Raw genomic sequence first — 22,995 nt, 5'->3', positions numbered from 1 at the left:
TTTGTGACCTTTTTCTCAGATCCAGCATTGACAACTATCATTTAGCCAGTACATATACATATACCAGACATCGTTAAAATTACAAAAAAATGTGTCAGTCATTTGGTCCGACAGCCTTTGAATTATTGTCAGTCCGAAAGAAAATTTGTAAGACCGAATAAAATTTCAACAATTCGGAACATTTGGAAATGTCATTTAAAACCTGGTCCCTGTGGCTAAGAGTTATTAAGTTATCAGAAAACGCGAGGAAGGATGGACAAACGGACGGTCAGATAACAATGTGCCGCCCTTCTAGACTAGGGCAAAAAGGACATAACTCTCGAGTTACTGGGCCAACTTATCTCACGAACAAACTGTTGTAGGGTGCACGTACACCTACAACCTATGTACAAATGTACATTTAAAAATATTGGATTACAAATACATTTTTATGTATTAAGTTAAAGTATAAATGTTTTACTCTTTTTATCTACAAGAAAGAGACAAATATGACAAGTAAATGACTGGTAGAAACCCATTGTCTTTTATAGCCTAGTAAAATGGCTTTACATCAAAAGGTCATCAATAAATGGTTAACTGTTATATCACAAGTAAAACAATGAACTCGGGAAGGAAATGCTCTAGAAGATTAAATGAACCGAGAAAGGAAATGCTGTTATCAGTGACATTAAATCAATACAGTATAAAATAATGGCCTTAAAGGCCAATCTGAGTGGACCAGATGAATCAAAACTGGCTTATCTAATAAACTACAAACTACATTAGTTTATCCATAGTGTACTAATTGTGAACTAGAAGTGCACTCGAATTGCACAAGGGTGTAGTAATGTAGCTCACCGTTCTAGGAAAACTCGTAAACTCGTTTAAAGCATCCAACAAAATTGGCCCTTAATCAAAACAAAACCCATTTTAGTCCGAGTCTTGTTATTACAAATACTAGAATGAAGAAGGCGGAGAACATAACCCAATCAAATTTTATCGACCTAAACGCTCCAACTTATGAGTAAGACATATAGACACAAGACATCTTCTAAACTATATGCACTTTTGTTGGTAATTATCGACTCTTAACTTACTTTAACATACTATAACAATTTATTTAGAATTCAGAAAGGCAATTATTCTCAAGCTGTTCCGTGTATTTGCGTTAACATCAAAACAATGATTATGTATTTGCGTATACATGTATAGAAAAAATGTTGATACGATCTCCGATCATAGGGGAAGACATAATCATACAGATAGATGTACACATGCATTTAAGCTGAATTTAAAAGATAGATGCTTTCAACTCAATTTATCTTTTAAACTCCGCTTATTACTGTATATCTATATGTATGCTTATGTCTCTATCGAGTCACCAATGATCGAAGATCGCATGAACATTATTTTCTATACATATATATATGTAAATATATGGAACAGCTTGAGATTAATTGCTTTTCTGAATTTAAAATAATTTTTCATAGTATGCACTATATAAACAATTGTCATAACAATTGTCAAAGTAATTCATTTCCTTACATTGCCATAGTGAGGTTTTAAATATCTTCCGTTTTTCATAAGTTAAGTTTAAGTTTATTGTCTTTTAAAGGGACTGTACACCAGATTGGTCTGTAACAAATCTCAGGACAATTATTTAATAGAATGTGTTACGCTTTGATATCATAATTGTAAAAAAAAGAACCGAAATGTAAAAAAAAGTACCGAAATGTATTTTTTTTTGTCGGAGACCGGGTTCGAACCCGTGTCGCCCAAATTGCAGTCCTTATAAGCCTCGTATCCACTGAGCTACGACGCCTTACTCTAATCGGGTGACATAATTAAGCTATAGACCTAACTCGGTAATATCACGTGATAATATCGACTAGCCAATCACGCATAAGGAATGAATTATATTAGGTAGACATACCCAGTAATCGTTTTTAATGGAAAAATACGAAATAACTGCTAAACTTAAATAAATTGTAAACTATGTGGTACTTCAGTTAGTAATTTTCAATGCATTGTACACATTAATACCAAGTTTATGTCAGTTTTCGACAATTTTCTTTTTTCTTGGAAATTGATCATCTGGTGCACAGTTGCTTTAAGGCTGCAGTAGCTAGACGTCTCACAGATATACCGTTTTTACAACTTTTTTATATTTTATCATGGAAAGGGCAAATTTTTGCGTAAATATCTGCAAAACAGTGATAAAATACTGCTGACAAAGTATTAGATAAATTGGCATGTTCCAAGACAATTTTTTTTTTTTAAAGTTGTCAAAACATTCAATATGTGAGAGTGCAGCTTTGAGCATCTCTTCGCGATGTTTGTAACCACATTTCTGTAAAATGCAACAGTAATTATTCGATTGTGCTTACAAAATAAGCAAAACGGTTAAAAATATGCAAATGTGTTCACTTCTTATTTTTGCAAATTTGAGATCCACCCAGTTATTAGCAATGTTGATTTGTATACATAATAAAGTGTTCTTATTCTGAATCAGTATAGTCATGACTTGGGAATTGTTTCTCGACCAACAAGTTTAACTGGTTGCAATACTATCAAGAACGGCACGTTCACCTACCACACCATATAGGTCACCACTTTCGATAGACTAGTTCAAATAACCCGCATAGTCGGTCCAAAAGTGCCACAAGATCCGTTTTCCGACAGGGTCTAAATGCACTAGAATGAGGTAGGCAGAGTACAACCTACTAGGTAATTGTGGTAGTGGACACGCCCGCCTACCATCCCATGTAGGTCACAATTCTGTGAAAACTCATGTGCTTATTCAAAAAGTTGGTTCTAATTATATGGCAACAAACCGCGTACTCCTGCAGCGTCTGGTACTCACTAGTGAAGTAGGCGATGTACCACCTACTAGGTGTTTGTTGTTACGGGGACACAACCGCCTACCATCCTACGTCACACGTCTGGCAATACTCATTTACTCCTTCAAAACACTCGTACAGTTGGTCCCAAATGACATTAAAACACGTATTTCGGCTGCGCCCAGAATAATAGGTATCAAATGGAACAAGCCTACCTACCATCTCATAAAGGTAACCACTCCATGAAGGCTTGTAAACTCGTTTTAAACTCAAAGTTGGCCCAAAATGGCCCTCGAAACCATTTTCCTCCTTGATCTTTTCTCAACACTGTTGAGTAGGCGGAAAACCGTCTAGTATTTTAGGTAATATTTTAGTAAAACCACTAGGAAGTCAATGAAAAAGATGCACCAATGCAACAATAAATATCGCGTGTTTTACTATCCAGAAAATAAGCAACGAGGTACATATATTGTCAACTCTCGAGTCGCAACGAAGTTCATGTAAAATTTCGCATCTTTTTTAATTGAATTACAAATGAAAACACAATAGTTTTCCCATATGAAGTACAACAAATTTGAAAGAAAAAAACTATGTGATTATGTAACAAACAATTACGGCATTCTTTTCTCGGGCAATTTAAAACGCAAGGTGTGATATCGCAATGGCTTTAATAGGCTTCCGTATTTCTGAAATCCCCGCCATGTAATTCTTTCTATATTTAATTATATTGAATTGCCGTAATTCTCTTCTATACAATTCTTAAATGATAGCAAGGCTTATATACGGATTATCTCTACCTTAGTCTGACCATACGTACATGACAAAATTCAATATCCTCACCATCAATCATATTTGCAATTGCGACAATTTGCATCAATTGTTGATGTATAATTATGCCTCTTCGAAAAGCTGGTTAATATTGCTTTGCACATGTATGTCGGTCATTCAATAGATCAAGTTAGTATAACTGATGAGTTACCATAAGCTCAAACAGCTTGTCCGATATATGGAGGTTGGTTATGACCTGCAGATGACCCCTAGTGATTTGAGGTCAGAAGGTTACGGCAATCATCAACACATACAACTGATTGATAACTACAGTAGGCGTGGTAAACGGTCCTCAAACTTAATAGGGAGGTTGCTTATAACCAACAGATGGAATGTTGTGATAATGAGATCAGTTGTTTAAAGGTCGCAGTGATCATAAACAAAAACATCCTGCTCGATTGATATCTAGTGTATGCTTCGACATTAAGTCCTCATACTTGGTAGGGATATTAGTCATGACTGGAAGATGACCCCTATTGATTTGAGGTCAGTAGCCAAAGGTCGCTATGACACAGTAACCTTGAACATTGAAACCTGTCTGAATGATGAAGAGAGTCTGTGTATGGGGTTGGTAAGACCAGCAGAAGACCCTTATTGAGCTGCAGTTCAAATGTCAAGGCCTCCGTGGACCTTTTAGACACAAACTTCTTCTTTAATCAATATAAAGAGAACGTTTGGACAGGCGGTACTCAAACAAGGTGGGGAGTTTGGTCATCGGCAGGCATACTATTTGTACAAACATCTCTTGTTACATAAAGTTTCATAGACTTAGGTCAAACCGCTTTCAGATTTTGTGCACATAACATTCTTTTGAAAACCATGACCTACTGACCTAAAAAGAAATAGCGTCAACAGCAATCCTACACAATAGCTTCATGGAACTAGATAAAACTATTCCCCAATTCGAAGTTTTCCTAAGACTGTTGACCTTTGAAAGTGGTTCATCTACTGGTCAAGGTCAACCTAGCAGTGTTTTAGGGTCCAAAGTCATTGTTTTACGGTGAAGACAACACCTGGTCAATGACCAACCTATCAAATGACAGTTGCAAGCATACATTCCAGTTGTGACCTCTTTTCGAATGAGGGCATAATAATTAACACTTTGTTTTATACAATAACTATTTAACCATTGGCAGAATTAGGTATATATACATGTCAAACTTTGGGTTTAAATCTGAGCAGACACAGTAGCTTTCAAAGTGTTATTTAACAATTTATTTCTTGACATCAATCAACAGTTAATAGATCCAAATATTAGATATACATTTATATATATACATATATACATTATAAATGATATGACATTGATAAAATTTGATTTGTGAGTAACAATAAAAACAGAAAATTGCCCCAAAAATTAACAAGAGCTAGACTTTTAGCCATACTTTTTCCTTTTAAAAGGCAGGGTAGTGCAGACAAGGACAGGGTGCTTAAGGTTAAAAGGGCACATTGTATCTGGTTTTGAAGAACTTTTACATAATCAACTTGACAGAACAATGTAAGAGAATGTGTCAAATTTAGGTAATTAATTTTTTTCTGAATTTATAACCATGAAATAATATTAACTTTAAAACAAAGCAAAGGAAATATTTGATATTCTAAAGCATTAAATTCTAAGAAGGCATAAGGGTGCACATGTTGGTGGTCTCCAAGAGGGCTGAGGGGTTCTTCCAAAACGGGACAGGCTGCAGCACCCTACAATAACTCATTTGCTAAAACCCTGAAGTATATTTATACATTGTTTTTATTGTTTTCTTTAAAACAACTTTGGAAAACAAATGTCCTATATCATTTGCGTAGTATTGTGAATGTGGCTTTAATCACACACACTAGGCTATTGTGTGATATGGAAAACAAAGTCTGTGACGCAGAAATTAATCTTGGTGTACATATTTTATGTTTGATAAAGTCATGCAGTATTTTAAATGTTATGAAATAAAATATCATGTCATAAAAACAGGATATCAGATTATTTAGTCATCAAATTATCTGTCTTAATGTTTGCTTTTTAATGGATCATGGTATTTTTTACATGGTATGTAATGATATGAAACAAAATGTGGTCTTAAAGGCGAACAATATAGGTTACACTTGATAGATGCGAAAAATAATTAAATAAAAAATATGCATCATTATGTTTAACTCATTTGACTTTCAGATCAAAACAAAACAAAAGCATATGATTTGTGTACAGAAATGAAAAGTGATAATATTTTGGCGCATTTTGAACTAGGGAAATTGTGGCTATGGTAGCTATAAATTGAAAACCCCATTAACAAGAGATGTTTGTCAAACATTATTCCCCCCCCCCGAGCGCCATGTTGTCAGGATTATATGGACAATTGAATGAAATATGCATGGACCGAAATGACAGCTGATTTGTTGCCATTAAGGCAGTTTTCAGATTATGACCATTAAAGTGTGAGGATAGAGTGTGTTATGACCATGACCTTTGACTCTATGAACTCAAAATCCAGAGTCATCAGCTGGTCACCAGAAACCTAAATGTCATGTTCGAGGGCCATGGGTGCAGGCATTGTCAAGTTATCACACAGACAAGTTTTTTCGTTCAAGGTCACTGTGACCTTGACCTTTGACCCAATGACCCCTTAAATCATAAGGGGTCATCTACAAGTCAGATGCAACTCCAAGTCAAGTTTGAAGGCCATGGGTTCAGGCATTGTTGAGTTATCACTCTGACAACCTTTTACCATTCAAGATCACTGTGACCTTGACCTTTGGCTCTGTGAATCCTAAAATCAATAAAGGTGATCTACTGGTCAGGCTTAACATCCATGTCAAGTTTAATGATCATAGGTTCAGGCATTGTTGAGATATCAGTGGGAGAAGATTTGTTAACTTTTTTGCGTTAAAGGTTGCTGTGACATTGACCTTGGCCTGATGATCCCCAAAGTCGATAGGGGTCATCTACTGGGCAGGCCCAACCTTCATGTCAAGTTTGATGACCATAGGTCCACGAATTGTCGAGGTCGCTTTCAAGGTCACTGTGACCATGACCTTTGACCCCTAAAATCAATAGGGGTCATCTACTGGTCAGGCCCAACCTCAATGTCAAGTTTGAGGGCCATGGGTGCAGGCATTGTTGAGTTATCACTCGGACAACCTTTTATCACTCAAGGTCACTGTGACCTTGACCTTTGGCCCAATAACCCCTAAAATCAATAGGGACCATCTTCTGGCCAGGCCCAACCTCCAAGTCAAGCTTGAGGGCCATGGGTGCAGGCATTGTCGAGTTATCACTCGGATAACCTTTTACCATTCCAGGTCACTGTGACCTTGACCTTTAGCCCAATGACCCCTAAAATCAATAGGGACATATTCTGGCCAGGCCCAACCTCCAAGTCAAGTTTGAGGGCCATGGGTGCAGGCATTGTCGAGTTATCACTCGGACAACCTTTTACCATTCCAGGTCACTGTGAACTTGACCTTTGGCCAGATGACCCCCATAAACCATAGGGGTCATCTCCTGGTCAGGCCAATTCTCCAAGTCAAGTTTGAGGGCCATGGGTGCAGGCATTGTCGAGTTATCACTCGGACAACCTTTTATCATTCAAGGTGACTGTGACCTTGACCTTTGGCCAGATGACCGCCAAAAACAAAAGGGGTCATGTACTGGTCAGGCCCAATTCCAAGTCAAGTTTGAGGGCCATGGGTCCAGGCATTGTCAAGTTATCACAATGAAAACCTTTAACCATTCAAGGTGACTGTGACCTTGACCTTTGGCCCGATGACCCCCAAAAACAATAGGGGTCTTCTACTAGTCAGGCCCAACCTCCAATTCAATTATGAGGGCCATGGGTGCAGGCATTGTCAAATTATCACTCGGACAACCTTTTACCATTCAAGGTCACTGTGACCTTGACCTTTGGCCAGATGACCCCCAAAAACAAAAGGGGTCATGTAATGGTCAGGCCCAATGCCAAGTCAAGTTTGAGGGCCATGGGTCCAGGCATTGTCAAGTTATCACAATAAAAACCTTTAACCATTCAAGGTGACTGTGACCTTGACCTTTGGCCCGATGACCCCCAAAAACAATAGGGGTCTTCTACTAGTCAGGCCCAACCTCCAATTCAATTATGAGGGACATGGGTGCAGGCATTGTCGAATTATCACTCGGACAACCTTTTACCATTCAAGGTCACTGTGACCTTGACCTTTGGCCAGATGACCCCCAAAAACAATAGGGGTCATCTCCTGGTCAGGCCCAACCTCCAATTCAATTATGAGGGCCATGGGTGCCGGCATTGTTGAGTTATCACTTGGACAACCTTTTACCATTCAAGGTCACTGTGAACTTGACCTTTGACCCGATGAGCCCCAAAAACAATAGGGGTCAGCTACTGGTCAGGCCCAACCTCCAAGTCAAGTTTGAGGGCCATGGGTGCAGGCATTGTCAAGTTATCACTCGGACGACCTTTTACCATTCAAGGTCACTGTGACCTTGACCTTTGGCCTGATGACCCCCCAAAACAATAGGGGTCATGTACTGGTCAGGCCCAACCTCCATGTCAAGTTTGAGGGCCATTGGTGCAGGCATTGTTGAGTTATCACTCGGACAAGCTTTAAAATTATTTTACCATTAAAGGTCACTTTGACCTTGACCTTTGACCCGATGACCCCCAAAATCAATAGGGGTCATCTATTGGTCAGGCCCAACCTTCATGTGAAGTTTGATGACCATACGTCCAGGAATTGTTGAGTTATCACTCGGACAAGCTTTGGTCTACCGACGGACCGACCGACCGACATGCCTGTGCAAAGCAATATACCCCTCTTCTTCGAAGGGGGGCATAATAAAGGCTAATACATGTATTTGTTTTATCTGTACACAAATCAAATGCTTTTTTGTTTTTATTATTAGAATAACCAAATGAGTTAAAAATAATAATGCATTAAAAATTTAACACTTTTTAATTTAATTATTTTTTTTTGCATCATCTTATATTGTGCCCCTATAACAAACTTTTTATAGTCCAAAGCATACACCTTACAGCAAACAAAAATAACAGCTGTGCAACAAGTACAGACGAAAATTGCAACATATTTTAATATATTTCTACAAAGAGGAATGTTATATAATCTGTAGCATGCTGGTTGAATGGGTCTGACCCAATGGCATAAGGTTTTACCAGCTACCAAACACCCCCATAGCATTATGTTATAAATTATGCTTGGTTTGAACAAAGATCAGATTCAAATAAAATGTATTAAAAACAGCAAATCAATTAATTTGATCAGCATAGCATCTGTCTGAATGGTGGTTGATATGAATAATGGTATTATTGACATTGTACTTAAGAAATATATTATACCGAACACTTTTCATTACAATTTAATATTTTTAAAGCGATTTATATGTGTTTTATTGAACAAAGTTAATAATGTTTACTTGCGACAAGATTTCGCTGTTGTGAAAATAGCAAGCCACACTTACCAATTGTATGACGTCAGCGGTCCATATTAAATTTTTGGCCGGGTCCGGACCGGCCAAAAATATAATATGGACCGCTGACGTCATTAAACTGAATTTTCATCAAAATACAGTGTTATACGGACCGATCAAGTTTATATGTACATAGAAGGGACAAATTTATGTGAGGTATAATATATTATGATATAAAACTGAACATAATCTTATAGTCAAAGTATCCATTGTATATCCTAGGAACATTAGGACCTCCATTAAATTATATAAATAGGCATATCAAAATAAAATTGTGTGGTAAGGTTTACATCTTGTCCAAAAACAGGTAGGGTAGGGTAGGTAGGTTTTTATGGTTGTATTTTTATATTAAGCTTAGAACATTATTGTCATCATAGCGAAATGGCGTTAAAGTTATCTTCAGTAGGAAGCTTTTTGAACTACGTCTTCAAACCATACTATACCATCTCCCTGGCTTAGTGGTTAAGGCGTCGGCCTACGGAGTGGGAGGTCGTGGGTTCGATTCCTGGCCGCGTCATACCGGAAGACGTTAAAAGTCGGTACATTAACTCCTTAGCCTGGAGCTTGGCATTTAAAGAGTTGTGCTTGGAAAAGTGGTGTACACGCACCCAGACTTCCTTGTATCCCACTGCTGTCTCTTCTGTGTGCTGTCCCTTCAGCAAAAACAAAGGACCCCGTTTGAAATAAGTGCTTGCACTTTCACAGGTTATCCTTGACTGCAAAGTCTAAAGAAATACATACACAAATACATATATACAATAGGGTCGGCACTTATTTTGTAAGTAGGGTTCGAACCCGAACCAGAATTATTTTTCTTAGCCTTATTTAAAATGCTTGGTCTCAACATAATTTAAATTCAAATAATGCAGTTCATAAAATGACGAACACATTTCATTCTTCCCCGCTTTGCAAAGATACTCTCCAAACGGATTTAACCGATAGTTAAACTTCAGGAAACCTAAATCTTCAAGCTTTTTCAATAAGTCATATTTCTCCAATAAATCGATTTTCGATGGTTTATACTCGATTTCTGATTCAAACGGGGGTGGAAAAAGGTGGACTTCAAACGCGAGCTGTTTAACGTTGTGCAGAGAATCGTCACTCAGCATCCATTTAAGGGCGCTCCACTCATAATACTCGATGTCAAATTTGAGGTAGTCAATCACTCTCTGAAAATATACGGAAATTGTAACATCAATGTAAAAAGAAACACATCTGGCTAATTTAATTTTTTTGGTTACTCATTGGACCCATTGCTAAAAACTTCCTGTGCCAAAAAAGGCAAAGCTAAAAGCTTAGCTACAGGGCTTCCATTAAAGAAAGTTTGGAAGTATATAACTCCCTAGAAATGTGTCAAAACTTCCAAAATCGATTTCTTGGAAGTACAAATACTTCCATTATTTTGAAGAAAACTTCCAAAGTAGAAATCTTGGAAGTTCAAAATAGCAAAACCTTGAGTCAATATTACTTTTATGGTCACTATTTCAATCAGTCTTTAAGTAAAAATAAATTATTTCAGCTAGGGTTGTTAAAGTTAACAATCTTGTTAACATCATCATTGTTACCTTTCAGATTGTTTCTGCTCTGGCAATTTAATGGATACACTTTTAAACTGCAGTATTAAGTTGAACAAGGTCCGAGTCATAGCTGTACATGTTTATACTAAAACATGTGAGCGCATCATCAAATATTTCATGTTGAAAGTTAAAAATGATCTCGTTTATTAGTTGTGTAACAAAATTCTAAAAATCTGCCCATAAAAAAAAAATTAGCTTTACATTAATATAATGCAACATATTGCATAGAGAATAATTGTTTGTTTCAGTGTAAGATCGTAATATATTTCATCGAGTGAGCAGCAAAATTTATATATTCACTTTCATTGTTCATGAGGAGAAATATAATGCTATCTTACACTGAAACAAACAATTTTTCTTTTATTGTGTGACTTAAATTGTAATTCAAGTCAATTATTTACATTTTTTTCAGAAAATCGCATATTTTGCATGTGCAAATAGCTTCATCTTGAAAATGACAAAGTTCAAATTGAGTCCCATGCCTACGCACACTGACATTTGATTTGGAACTGAAAGCAGGTTAAAATTTCAAAAACAGTGAAAAATATCAAAGTGATATTTTCACTGTTTGTAACAGTGAAATATCAATTTTACTTCACAGATAATTCTCTATAAACCACCAGAAACTGAAAGCATAAAATAAATTGCGGTAACTGTTGATAAATAATAACATTATGATATTGAAAATTTAGGCGGGACAATGTTATTACATTTATATGACATTAGAAAGATTCAAATTTATTAAACATTTCGAGATTCAGTAAAAAGCAAATGTCATGCAGTGAAAGAAATTATTTTTTTAAAGTTAATACAATAAGGATAAATTACAACTATATGCAAGTTCTTACATTTAGATGTCCAGCATCCCTCAGGTGTTCGCGGAATGTCTTTAACGTCCAATCAGCATCAAGATTGAAGTCATTTTCCCCTGCAAGACCCTCAGGCTTGAAGTGTATACGATCCTTACGAGTGTGTTCATTGAGATTCATACTGAAAGTATTGGGAGAAAGTATAATTGACAGTAAAGATAACTTGATAAATTAGTTTAAAGCTGCACTCTCACAGATTTACCATTTTTACAACTTTTTTATTTTTTGTCTTTGAAAGAGCAAATTTTAGTGTAAATATCTGCAAACCAATGATATACATGTACATGTAAGATTGCTGACAAAAGATCAAAACGCAGATTTTCATATTTCCGTTCGAAAATTAATGTTTTATGGCTTAAACCGTTACTAACGGTCTAATTTTTTGTCAGCAGTGTTGTATAACTGGTTTCCATGGATTTTCGCAATAATTGGCTCTTTCCAAGACAAAAAAATAAAAAGTTATCAAAACGTTCAATCTGTGAGAGTGCAGCTTTAAAGTGACCCTCTTATTTAAAATCAATACATAAAAACATTAACAAACATTAATTATGAGTGATAAACCTTTAACTACTTACTCAACTAGAACTGTAAGCCAAAGGCTAACGAATACCCCCCCAACCCTTCCCTGTCTAGGTTGTTTGCCCTGGCCTTAGTTATGGTATCATTAGAAAGCACAAGGCAATACATTTATTTAGTTTATTTAGAATACCTATTACTGAATCAGGTTACAGGTGCACCAAATCACATATTCAACAGTTCATATCATGGTCATTGACATCTGAAAGTTTGAAAAAGATTTATAGAAAAAATGAGAAAAAATGACCAAGGATTAGGCTAGACAAAGCTGTATAATTTTTGCCTATTTTAACTTATTCAGGGGTCATAATTGGAGACATGATCATGTGATTCCAACCACAATCACAGGGGCAAATGTTCTCACCATGGCTAAAAGTTTGAAAAAGATTCATTCAAAAATGACGAAGGAGTAGGACGAACAAAACTAATTTTACCCAATTTAACTCATTAAGGGGCCACAACTCCACTCAGGATCATGTGACTCCCACCAAATTCATGGAGGCAAAGGTTTACATCATGGCCATTAATATTTGAAAGTTTGAAAAAGATTTGCTCAATAGCTTCAAAGAAGAATCCTGGACAAAGCTAATTTTGCCCAATTTAACTCATTAAGGGGCCACAACTCCACTCAGGATCATGCGACTCTGACCAAATCAACGGAGGCACAGGTTTACATCATGGTCATTAATATTTGAAAGTTTGAAAAAGATTTGTTCAATAACGACAAAGATGAATCCCGGACAAAAAAAAAACGGACGGACAGACGGACAGACGGACAACCCGATTCCAGTATACCCCCCCCAAACTTTGTTTTGGGGGGTATAATTATGCATTTATGGAAAACATTAATTACTTATAACTATATTGTAAGAGTGTATCTAATACATTTTGTAACTGAAAAAGCACAGATATAAAATGACTGGTGAGTCCAAAAATATTCACAGTGATCAACAATCGTCTCATAGGGTAGTAATATGATGTTTTCTGTACCTTTCTTTCAAATTAAGCATAGCAGCGTTATAACCATTGTTTTGGAAATTATTCATCAATTTTGGTAAAAAAAAACAATTGTATTAATTATGGTCCTGTTCATTTGGTAGCCAAGGTCTTTTTACCAGTAATGGGGAAGACACTCTTGCCCTTTTTGTGGGAAAAGAGCATGTATTTTCAGTTTTTGGGAAAAATTCTCAGAGTAATTCTTCTAATAGCTTCTTCGGATTTTTATACAATGTATCTTAAAGATTTCACCATTTCTACCTGGGATCAAATGCCATCACTGTGCAGCCATAGAAGTCATTCAGATCATCTTCAAATCTCCAGTCCCCTCCAATCCTGAAAAGAAGTTAATAAGAATTTTATAAGGTTTAAAGGTTAAGTTATCTTACTGTTTGTTTATGACTCCTTGTGGGTGTGAGGTTTTAATGTCAGTTTTCAAAGTTTTCCATGACTGTACAGACATGAGTTCACGCCCCACTAAAACCATTATAGTTTTTTATACATTATGTATATTCTTTTACTGAGTTATGATATCAAATAGTTAAAAAAAGATAATATTTATAAGTGCAGATTTCAGATGCATTACTTGAAAAAAAAGATTTGGTGCCTTAACATGAGCAGGCCAGTCATGATAGCTTTGGAATATAACATCAATGAAAACATAACTCTACATTTATGAAATAAAGAGTTATTGCCCTTACAAGTTTTCAACAACTGGGCTGTATTCACTTATGTCTTGAGTCTAAGACTAAGACTCAGACTCGGAGAACTGAGTTCTTAAATGGTTCAAAATATCTATATTATATCATTCTAATTTTGGCAAACGATGTGTGGCTGACTGTGGAGAAAATTATACGGCATTTTTTTTATTTTAGTGTCATAATTTTATTATTCTGTTGCATGCAATATATCAAATATTTTGTAAAGATTGATAAGTAACACATTAAGGTACCGTGGAACACGACCCTGAACGAAATTTCCAGATAATTGGTATACAAAATAAAACAGCATACTGCTCAATTAGGGACTATTTTAACTTCTTCAATAATCAAAACAGTTTTGCAAGGGTTTGCAAAGGACATATTCAGTGGTTTAATAGCCTAGTTTAAGCTTTCTATAATTGACCCCCCACCCCCACCCCCCACAAAACCGTGTATTTGTACACAACCTCTGTTAATTGATCTTAATCTTATAATTATTGCGTAATTGGCTTATCATATCTCCCATCTGAGTATTCTGCTGTGCAGTTTTCGATGTTTTAGTAGAAAAATAGGCCCTAAATGGTCCTGATCCAATAAAAAAATACACAGAAAAGTGGCCCCTACTGTGACACCAGTGCGATTAGCAGGAGAAGCACAGCAGGGGATTATCATGCCAAACATTCCTTAAACTAGACCTTTAAATTCATTGCCATGAATGAACAATTGATGAAAATATCAGCTATGGTAGCTGAAACACAACAGACAGACATTGATATTGAGGTAAGTGGTATACTTTAAAGACTTGTAGTTTCAAAAACTGTTTTTAACTGTAATGACTCAACAGAGAGGATTTTGCTTGTTAAACTTATTCAACATCACCCACCCGAATGAATATACGAGGCAAGATTTGTTGAGCGTAAAGGGAGGTGACATACACACATTCCACCCTCCATCGTGTTGGAATCCAAGCCGGACATCATTGTCACACAGTATTTTCTTCTGTTGCAGAAACCTTTTGGGCAAAATAATAAAATATTTATCATACATTATATACAGTGGTCGAAAGACGCACAAGCATGCAAGCCCAGCCCTGGTAAAATGTTTTCCAAGCTTGCTCAAATTCTCGATTTTATCATTGGTAGGCTTACTAAGCAGGGCTTGTTGTTCTGTTGCAATAACCTAAATAATAAAATATTTATCCAGTGGTCGAAACAAGGACAAGCCTGCAAGCACAGCCCTGGTAAAATGTTTTCCGGGGTTGTTCAAATTCACGATTTTATGTGTGGTACTTAAGCAGGGCTTGTTGAAAAAATATTGGCAAGCTGTAGTAAAAGAAGTCAGGATTGTTCATGTGAAATTCTAATTTCATGTTATTATAAATAGGTTCTGTACCCTCAACCCTGGTTATAAAAATATGGCCAAACAAAAAAATTGTTTGGTTTTGGTTACATCCTTTTCAATAACAGGTACACGTAGGGTAGGTAGTGATTTTATTAAAAGATGCACTCTTACTCCCAGATAATATTTATAACAATCAATAATATTGTTTAAATATTCCAAAAAAATGAATAAATGTCGAAAACAATGGAACTTATGAAGGATACTTTGTTTAATTTGAAAGAAATCAACATTAAACACGTTTTTCCTACCTTATGAGACGATAGTAGACCACAGTAAATCTTTTAGCTTTCACAAATCATTTAATATTTTTGCGCTTTCTGCTATTAAATACATGGTTACAATCTTGTTACCAGTAATGAATATTTTCCATAAATGCATTATTTAGTAAGTAGTTAAAGGTTTGTCAGTCAAAATTGATTTTGGTATACATGTGTATGTAATGATTTTGAATAAGAGTGTCACTTTAAAAAAAAAATCATTCATTTTTTTAGGCTTTTTGTAAGAAGGTAATTAATGTCATCATTGGAGAATTCTGGTTATACCCCCATCACACTAAGGCCAGGTTGCCACCAGACATTCAAATTTCACATTATTGTAAATAACATACATATACCTTAATTCATAATTCCTTTTTGTGATTGCCTTGATTTATACAATGAAAGGCAAATATTTAAGTACATTGTACAGCACGCACAATCCAGACAACAGAACCATTGCTATATCAATAATAGTTATAATCGTTTGAATTCATTTATCATACTGATAGAAAATACCTGTTAAACAGCTGCTCAATGTGTGATACAGTCATTCCGTCATCGATACGCAGTTCAGTCACGTTTGTCATGTGCAGACTTCCCGCTACTTTGTTATGCTTGTTCTGAGATATAATAAATAGGAATTTATGAAACAAATTTCTTCCAGAGTGTGTACGGATATAGCTGAATTACCTTTATGGAAGGGTGCTGCACCCTGTCCCTTTTTTGGTAGCACCTTCTGCCCTAATGGAGACCAGCATGTGCACCCTCCTGCCTTCATTAAGAATTTAATGCTTAAGACAATCAAATATTTATTTTTTTGTTTTAAATAGAACTCCTGTGACTATAACTTCTAAGTGAAACACAAACAAACATTACATGTTTTACAGTTGAAACCTATTATTACTTCCAATTAAGCTGAATTCTTAACATTATCTGTGTTCAAATTCTTTTCAACCCAATACAATGTGCTTTTTTCCTTTAAAGCTGCACTCCCACAGATTTACATTATTGGCATTTCTTCTAATTTTGATGCAAAATCAGCTGATTTTTCTTAAACAGTTTGAAACACGTTTAGCCATAAAAAATCAATTTTCGAACACAAATATGAAAAACAGCAATCTGATCTTTTGTCAGTAGGCTTTTATCACTGTTTTTCAGGAAATTTTCGCAAAATATTTCTCATTCTAAGACAAAGTTTAAAAAAGTTGCCAAAACAGTAACTGTTGATCTTAGAGAGTGCAACTTGAACACCATGTACATGTACCTTTTTTGCAGCACCCTGTCCTTTTTAAAACCTTGTGTGTTATTCATTATGACATTATTTTTATACAAAAATATTTTCAAATATCATGACCTTCAATTTTCTTTCCATTATTTCCATGCCAGCAGATATAATTTCAAACCAAGTACTACAGGTCTATAATTTGGTCAAAAACAGAAATTAACTGTCAATAGAAATTTGATAGAAATTTGATCAGGCCTAAAAAAAAAATTGTTTGGTTAGGGTTACATCCTTAAAAAAAATAGGTAGGGTAGGTAGGCTTTTTATTTTTTTTTATTTTTTTTTTTTTTAGGTTTTATATAAGAATATACTTTTCATCATTGGAGAATGGTGTTAAAGCTATCTTCTGTACAAGCATTTAAGGTTTAAACTTAATATTAAAAAGCAATTAAAAAAAAACGATTTTTTTTTTTTTTTTTTTTTTTTTTTTTTAGTTTTTCATTTTTTTTTCAAACTGACTATAAAAACGGTAGGGTCGGCGCCTATTCCGTAGGTAGGGTCGGGTAACCCGAACCAAATGTATTTTTTTTTTAGGCCTCACTTTGGAGAAGTATGGCCCCATTCCAAATGCCAAATGCAATCATCAAATCGTGGAAAGGTTGTAGGCGTGACAAGCGTGATTTCACTTTTTACAATACTGTTCAGAGCCAATAAAAATCAAATCCAAAAAATCTTTTTGGTCATGTTCCATGGCAAAAAGAACCTTTTCCAGGAAATTCCCCAATTTTCCAATATAAATTCCCAATCAGAAGTTCAGAAAAATTCGAAAGAAAAATGACCATTAAAATATAATACATAATAGCCATTTCCCTAACAGGCAAGTGTCTGTTAAGTGTAGTGTGTAGGGTCTTAACTGAGTTTGTGCATATTATGTTGAAAATACACATTTATATGTTGGACAGTTTTTATTCATAGTATATGCTCAGTATTATACATGTACACCGTAAATAATTTCAAAGGACATAATTTATATAATACTACAATGAATTGGAGAACTTCAGTAAGGCCATCCTTAAAAAATTGTATGTTTGCTGTAACGCTACCCATCATTTTTACAGTGAGTAGGTAGGTAGGGATTTTTTTTTTCCCATTGTGTGCCTTAAATTACTCAGTAAATAAGTTTCTTATCATTTCAGATTGCTTGACACTTCATTTTGGACAGACCTCATCCATTAATCCATTATCATGTAGTACAGTGCGATGACTATCATCAGACATGTCTCATTCCATCATCCTCATTTGGACAGATCCCATGGACACAGACTTAGATACTTCATCAGTGTGTCTACATAGTTGTACAACAAACTCTTAGGATTACAATATAAATAGTTACAGAACATTATAATAATAAATTTGGTATTTATAATGAACATCCAAAATAAGTTTCCTGTTAATAAAGTCATATTGCATCATTTTTGTTTATTGGCTTTGTTTGAGTAACATTTTTAGAAACCTACTCACAATGTTCCTGGGCAATCTCAGTCATCCTGAGTTGTTTACCAGTTCTATAAAGTTCCCATACTCCTATCAGTAACTGAGAACAGCAAGAGGGACCAAAATGCTGTAGAAATCATGTACAAATCATGACCCATGAATGTGTTGTAAACCTGGATTTTGGGCACCTGCACCGACGCAATTTTCTCAAAATGTTCATCTATTTCAGGGTCAATTGCGACATTTTCAGTTAAAGCGGAAAAGACATCAAACCAGGACTCGTTTGTGCTGACTTTTCTAATGGAGTTTCGAGCATGGAATATGGTTTCAGGCCCCTTTTTCTCGATAACTGTAACCGCAAAGGTTACACGCTCGCCTTCGTCGGCCATTTTGTCGATAAAAACAAAAGTCAACCGCATGACGTAATATAAATGAGCCGAAGGAAAATAATGAGCGGAAAGAAAATATAATGAGCGGAAAGATTATTTTCCGTACGCTCGGAGATGCGAAAAAAAAAATTTCGTCCTGAAGGGCCTAAAAAAAAAGTTGAGTCGCGGTAATTTCTTGAGTCGGTCGCGCTACAGCAAACATTCAATTTTTTAAGGATGGCCTAAAGTAGGGAGAAATTCCCAATTTTGCCAAAAACAATGCGAAATTTCCTAAATGCAAAGGTATAGGTCATATGCCAGAATGCCAACAAAAATACCTGTTGCTGAAAATTATTTGATTATGAATTGATCATTGATTGCTATTAGTCTCCAGTAATCAATAGTAAAATATGTTTTAATTATAACACTTTAGTCTGTCCATCTTCAATGTTTACTGTATTACAAGTACCTAATCTGACAGGTTGTGTATATGTATAAAAGGGGTATTCTCGACCCAGAATATATTTATGTAAAAATAACAACTCTAATGACAAATTTAATCCAGTTTAGATCACTGTTGGGTATATATTGAACAATGTTGTCATTATTATTCAACATCGATGCATAATATTACTATATATTCTTTCGCCCGGCATTAAATGGTAGAGAGTTGTAGCATCACAGGGATACACAAGAAATCATCTAAAATGTCAAATTAATAAAAAGTATCCCTGATCGCTCAGTATTGTAGCTAGGTAGTGGGGATTCAGCATATCATCCAATATTCGATTTTTTTTAGATTTCAGGTGAACTGGAGGAACTCACCCTAAACCCAGCCGCAACTTCATTTTCAGCATTTGCTTTTCGTTGCAAAATAGCGAGTTCAGCAGAAAGTTCAGCAGATCGCTTTAACTCATCTGTTTGAAATGTTTTGCTCAGCCATGAATAAGTAGTCATCAATATGAACACAAATATAATTATTGGTAAAATATATCGTTTCTTATGACGCGATATTGTCAAAGGCATGTCTGCAAATCATGTTTTCAAAGTTTTGGATGTTTACTGTATTTCCCGCAATATTTATTTTCAACGGAACCGGAAACATGAGTAAAATAAACACCGACTTTTTGATAGTCAACTCGGCAAAGAGCATTTTAAGCAAATGGTCGCATTTACATATTATAAAACTCGTTTTTTTTATTTAATTCTAGTTTTCAATGAAATTCTATCCGAGTAATGATTTTTGGAATCCATCATTTATATATAAAATTTGAACATGATACGAAATCGAAAATCAAGAAGATAGTCTTTCCAAACATTATCAAGTATTATAATTTTATGTTACTTTATTTTTTTAATTTAATAATAGTTTATTGCATGTATGTTGACAATAAAGCAATACAAATATATCATATATATATATATATATACCTTATTTAAAACAAATGAGTGATTATCTAACATGCAAATGGATCGGGCCACGAGTTATACCAACATCAGTTACGGCCCTCTTCCATGTTTATGTTACTTATGTATCATATATTTAATACTTATTGTTATTATTATTATTATTATTTGGTACGGAATTGTTCCGGTCCGACCAGTCTTAAAACTATCAGGGAGTAGGATTTGTTTTTGGTACTAGAATCTATGAATATTTTTTTATGATATTTCTATACAGTATCTAGTCACAATAACATGTGCGTTTAGGGAACTTTTTTAACATTTGGATATTCATTTTGTTCCCTAACCGCCACAAGTCGACTGATTCATACCAGTGTAAAATATATTTTGCAATTGTAACTTCACGATATTTGACACTGCATTGTTAAATAAAAACACAAAAGTTACAAATAAAATATTTTGAGTCAATACCTTTGTCTTATTGCACTTAGTGTTTCATAAAACAAAAAATCAGATCAATGTGTCAACAAAGCATCGCCATTTTTTAACTACGTAGCAGGTGCCCGTCATCTTTCCGCTCAATATACTTAGCGCAGGGATCTGTCATTCTTGGCTAGGAAAACAACAATTGGGATATGGACGCGTAGAGTCGCCAAAACAAAAATTGTCAAAGACTCTGAAGCCGTTGTTTTATATGGACGAAAAAGTATCATGCAAAAAAAAAAAAATGAAACTTTTCTTCAGACAATACTTGTTAGTTAATTATACAATTGTAATCATTTTCACTATTCTGTCGTTCATTCAAAGATATTCAAAGTCATAGTTGATTTTTGTGGAAATTGATACCGGGCCTATCGATACGCTGATTACTTTAGAGAATAATGTATAACCCGGTACCGACTGTGACGAAAACGCCGGTATCGACTTGGTCTGGTAGCATAAACTGTGATACCGGCTTTTCCCGATACCGGGTACCGGATTTTGAGCACCACCCCTATTTTGAAAACATTTAAATAGAAAATATTTTATTACTTTATGTAGATCATAAAATAAGCTTTCCATATGTCATTAAAATATGTAGGGTACCCTGTTATGAATTTAATTTTATTGATACAACATTTACATCCCAATGATAAAAAAATACTTAACATAAACCGTTTCCAGTCTCAAAAATAATAATCACAAATACACGACATAGAACAGATTCACTTTAAAAGTTAAACGTATTATTCCTTAAGATTTTGGAGAATTAAATGGCATTAATACCTTTTGTTAAATATATTATTTTAATGCATTTATTAGATTTTCTTTCATGCTTTTTTATGAAATATGAAGTTTTATCAGTGAAATAACAACAGTGAAAATATCATTTTGACATATATTCGAGGTCGTTTTCGATAAAAATGACCGAGGAATTCCGAATGTCAATTAACAGTTGTTGTGTTTATCGAGAGCATTTGATTTAATTCTAGCCTTTTCCCAACGTACGTCCCCCCTTTGTATTTCATTTCTGTATGTGGGTATTGTCGCTTCCAATTTGCGTGAGGCCCGTCTTGACCTCTTCTTGTGATCAAACGAATTATCTCCGAAAGATTCTTTCGGTTTGTTTTATTTGCTGCCATTGTTGTTGACAATTTTATAATTCACACACAAAAGCATTACGCTTTTAAAACGCATGGCAAATGTGATTACGTTTCAGCTTATTTGTTAAAAAACTCCAAATTTATTTTTCGTATCAAACGTTTAGAAAATTGAAAGAAAAAATGATGTTTGGTACATACATCTTACCATTAGAGGACATTTGAAAATTCTTCGTTATTTTTCTCATACTGATTTATTTTCAAGAGACCTTGTACTTTCGTTTTGTGCACATGCGAACGTGTAAATGTTTATTAATGTATTCAATGAACCAGACTTTTTTTTATAAATTACTTAACGATCGTTTTGACGTCTTCTTACACTAATTAGTATACATAGAAATTAAAATAGTATTTTAGAAAATGCAAAACAATTGACAGAACGCATTGAGAATTTGATAGACAATTCGATAATTTGTTTAACAAATAAAATACTAAGACGGTGCACACAGTGAATTTAGATATTCACAAATCTAAGCATATATACATACAATTATTTTTGCTACACTTTGTGATTGAATACACTTATGTATCGTTGAAAAATTAAAATACAATTTTACGATACCCAAAGTGCAAGTTAAAAAAACAACAACATGAAATAACAACGTTAGCCCAGAGTGCTGTGCCAATTATTCCAACAAGCTGAAACATTTTATGACTTATTATACAAATTGTAATGACGCCATTATAATAGTGTAATGAAGCGCTGAAGCCGAGACAAGCGAGATCTTACTTTTCAAAATTATACTCACATGTAATAGATATCTAATCCAAAATATCTTTCGAGTGGCCACAAACTGTAAACAATAAGTACCTGTTATTTCAAAAGAATATGTCACATGGATTGGTGATTTTAAATGAGCTAGTCTCATAATAGAAACTATATGTAATAGGATATATGAAGATTGTTTTTATGTACGAAGTTAATTACTAGTCTAAGGTTAAGTACATGAAATCCTATATTGAATGAGAACGTTTCAAATATCTGAGGTAGATTATGTTTATTGGGCTTGCTTTTTAAATTAACATTGCACTCTTCTAAACGTATTTAAATAAAGTGGTCGTTTACTTCGCACTAATTTAAACCGAACAAAACCATACGTTCCATTTTGTAGCTCCGGCGCGCAAATTCAATTAACTTGTCAGGTCAAGTAGATATGACGAAACCTGATTTCCATTTGCGGTACTAAAGATTGCAGTCATGCTGCCTACAGCCTTCCGTTGTTATAAAAGAGTCATGATACCACGATGAAAAGTGGTCCGAGTGTTGTTATTTCTGTAACCTTTACTTCTCACTGAAGTTTCCATTGCATTATAACAACGCAGGCCTTAGCCTTGTGGTATTAAACAGGGTCTTCGTTAAGTTGCTGGTTCCTAAACGT

General features: G+C 34.9%; 1 protein-coding gene across 1 annotated transcript; it reads right to left on the bottom strand.

Annotated features, from left to right (window-relative positions):
• Nucleotides 1-5,144: 5,144 nt before the first annotated feature.
• Nucleotides 5,145-19,657, bottom strand: LOC128222493 (uncharacterized). The gene is made up of 6 exons (XM_052931525.1): nucleotides 19,398-19,657; nucleotides 16,005-16,108; nucleotides 14,714-14,842; nucleotides 13,391-13,465; nucleotides 11,537-11,678; nucleotides 5,145-10,280 (listed from the first exon to the last, which is right to left on the bottom strand). The coding sequence occupies exons 1-6, from the start codon at nucleotides 19,596-19,598 to the stop codon at nucleotides 9,933-9,935; spliced, it is 999 nt and encodes a 332-aa protein (XP_052787485.1). The 5' UTR covers nucleotides 19,599-19,657; the 3' UTR covers nucleotides 5,145-9,932.
• Between the last annotated feature and the right edge of the window lie 3,338 nt (nucleotides 19,658-22,995).

The sequence above is a fragment of the Mya arenaria genome, chromosome 16 (assembly GCF_026914265.1).
Source record: "Mya arenaria isolate MELC-2E11 chromosome 16, ASM2691426v1".
In the NCBI taxonomy this organism is placed as follows: Eukaryota; Metazoa; Mollusca; class Bivalvia; order Myida; family Myidae; genus Mya; species Mya arenaria.
This window is presented reverse-complemented; position numbering and strand designations above follow the sequence as displayed.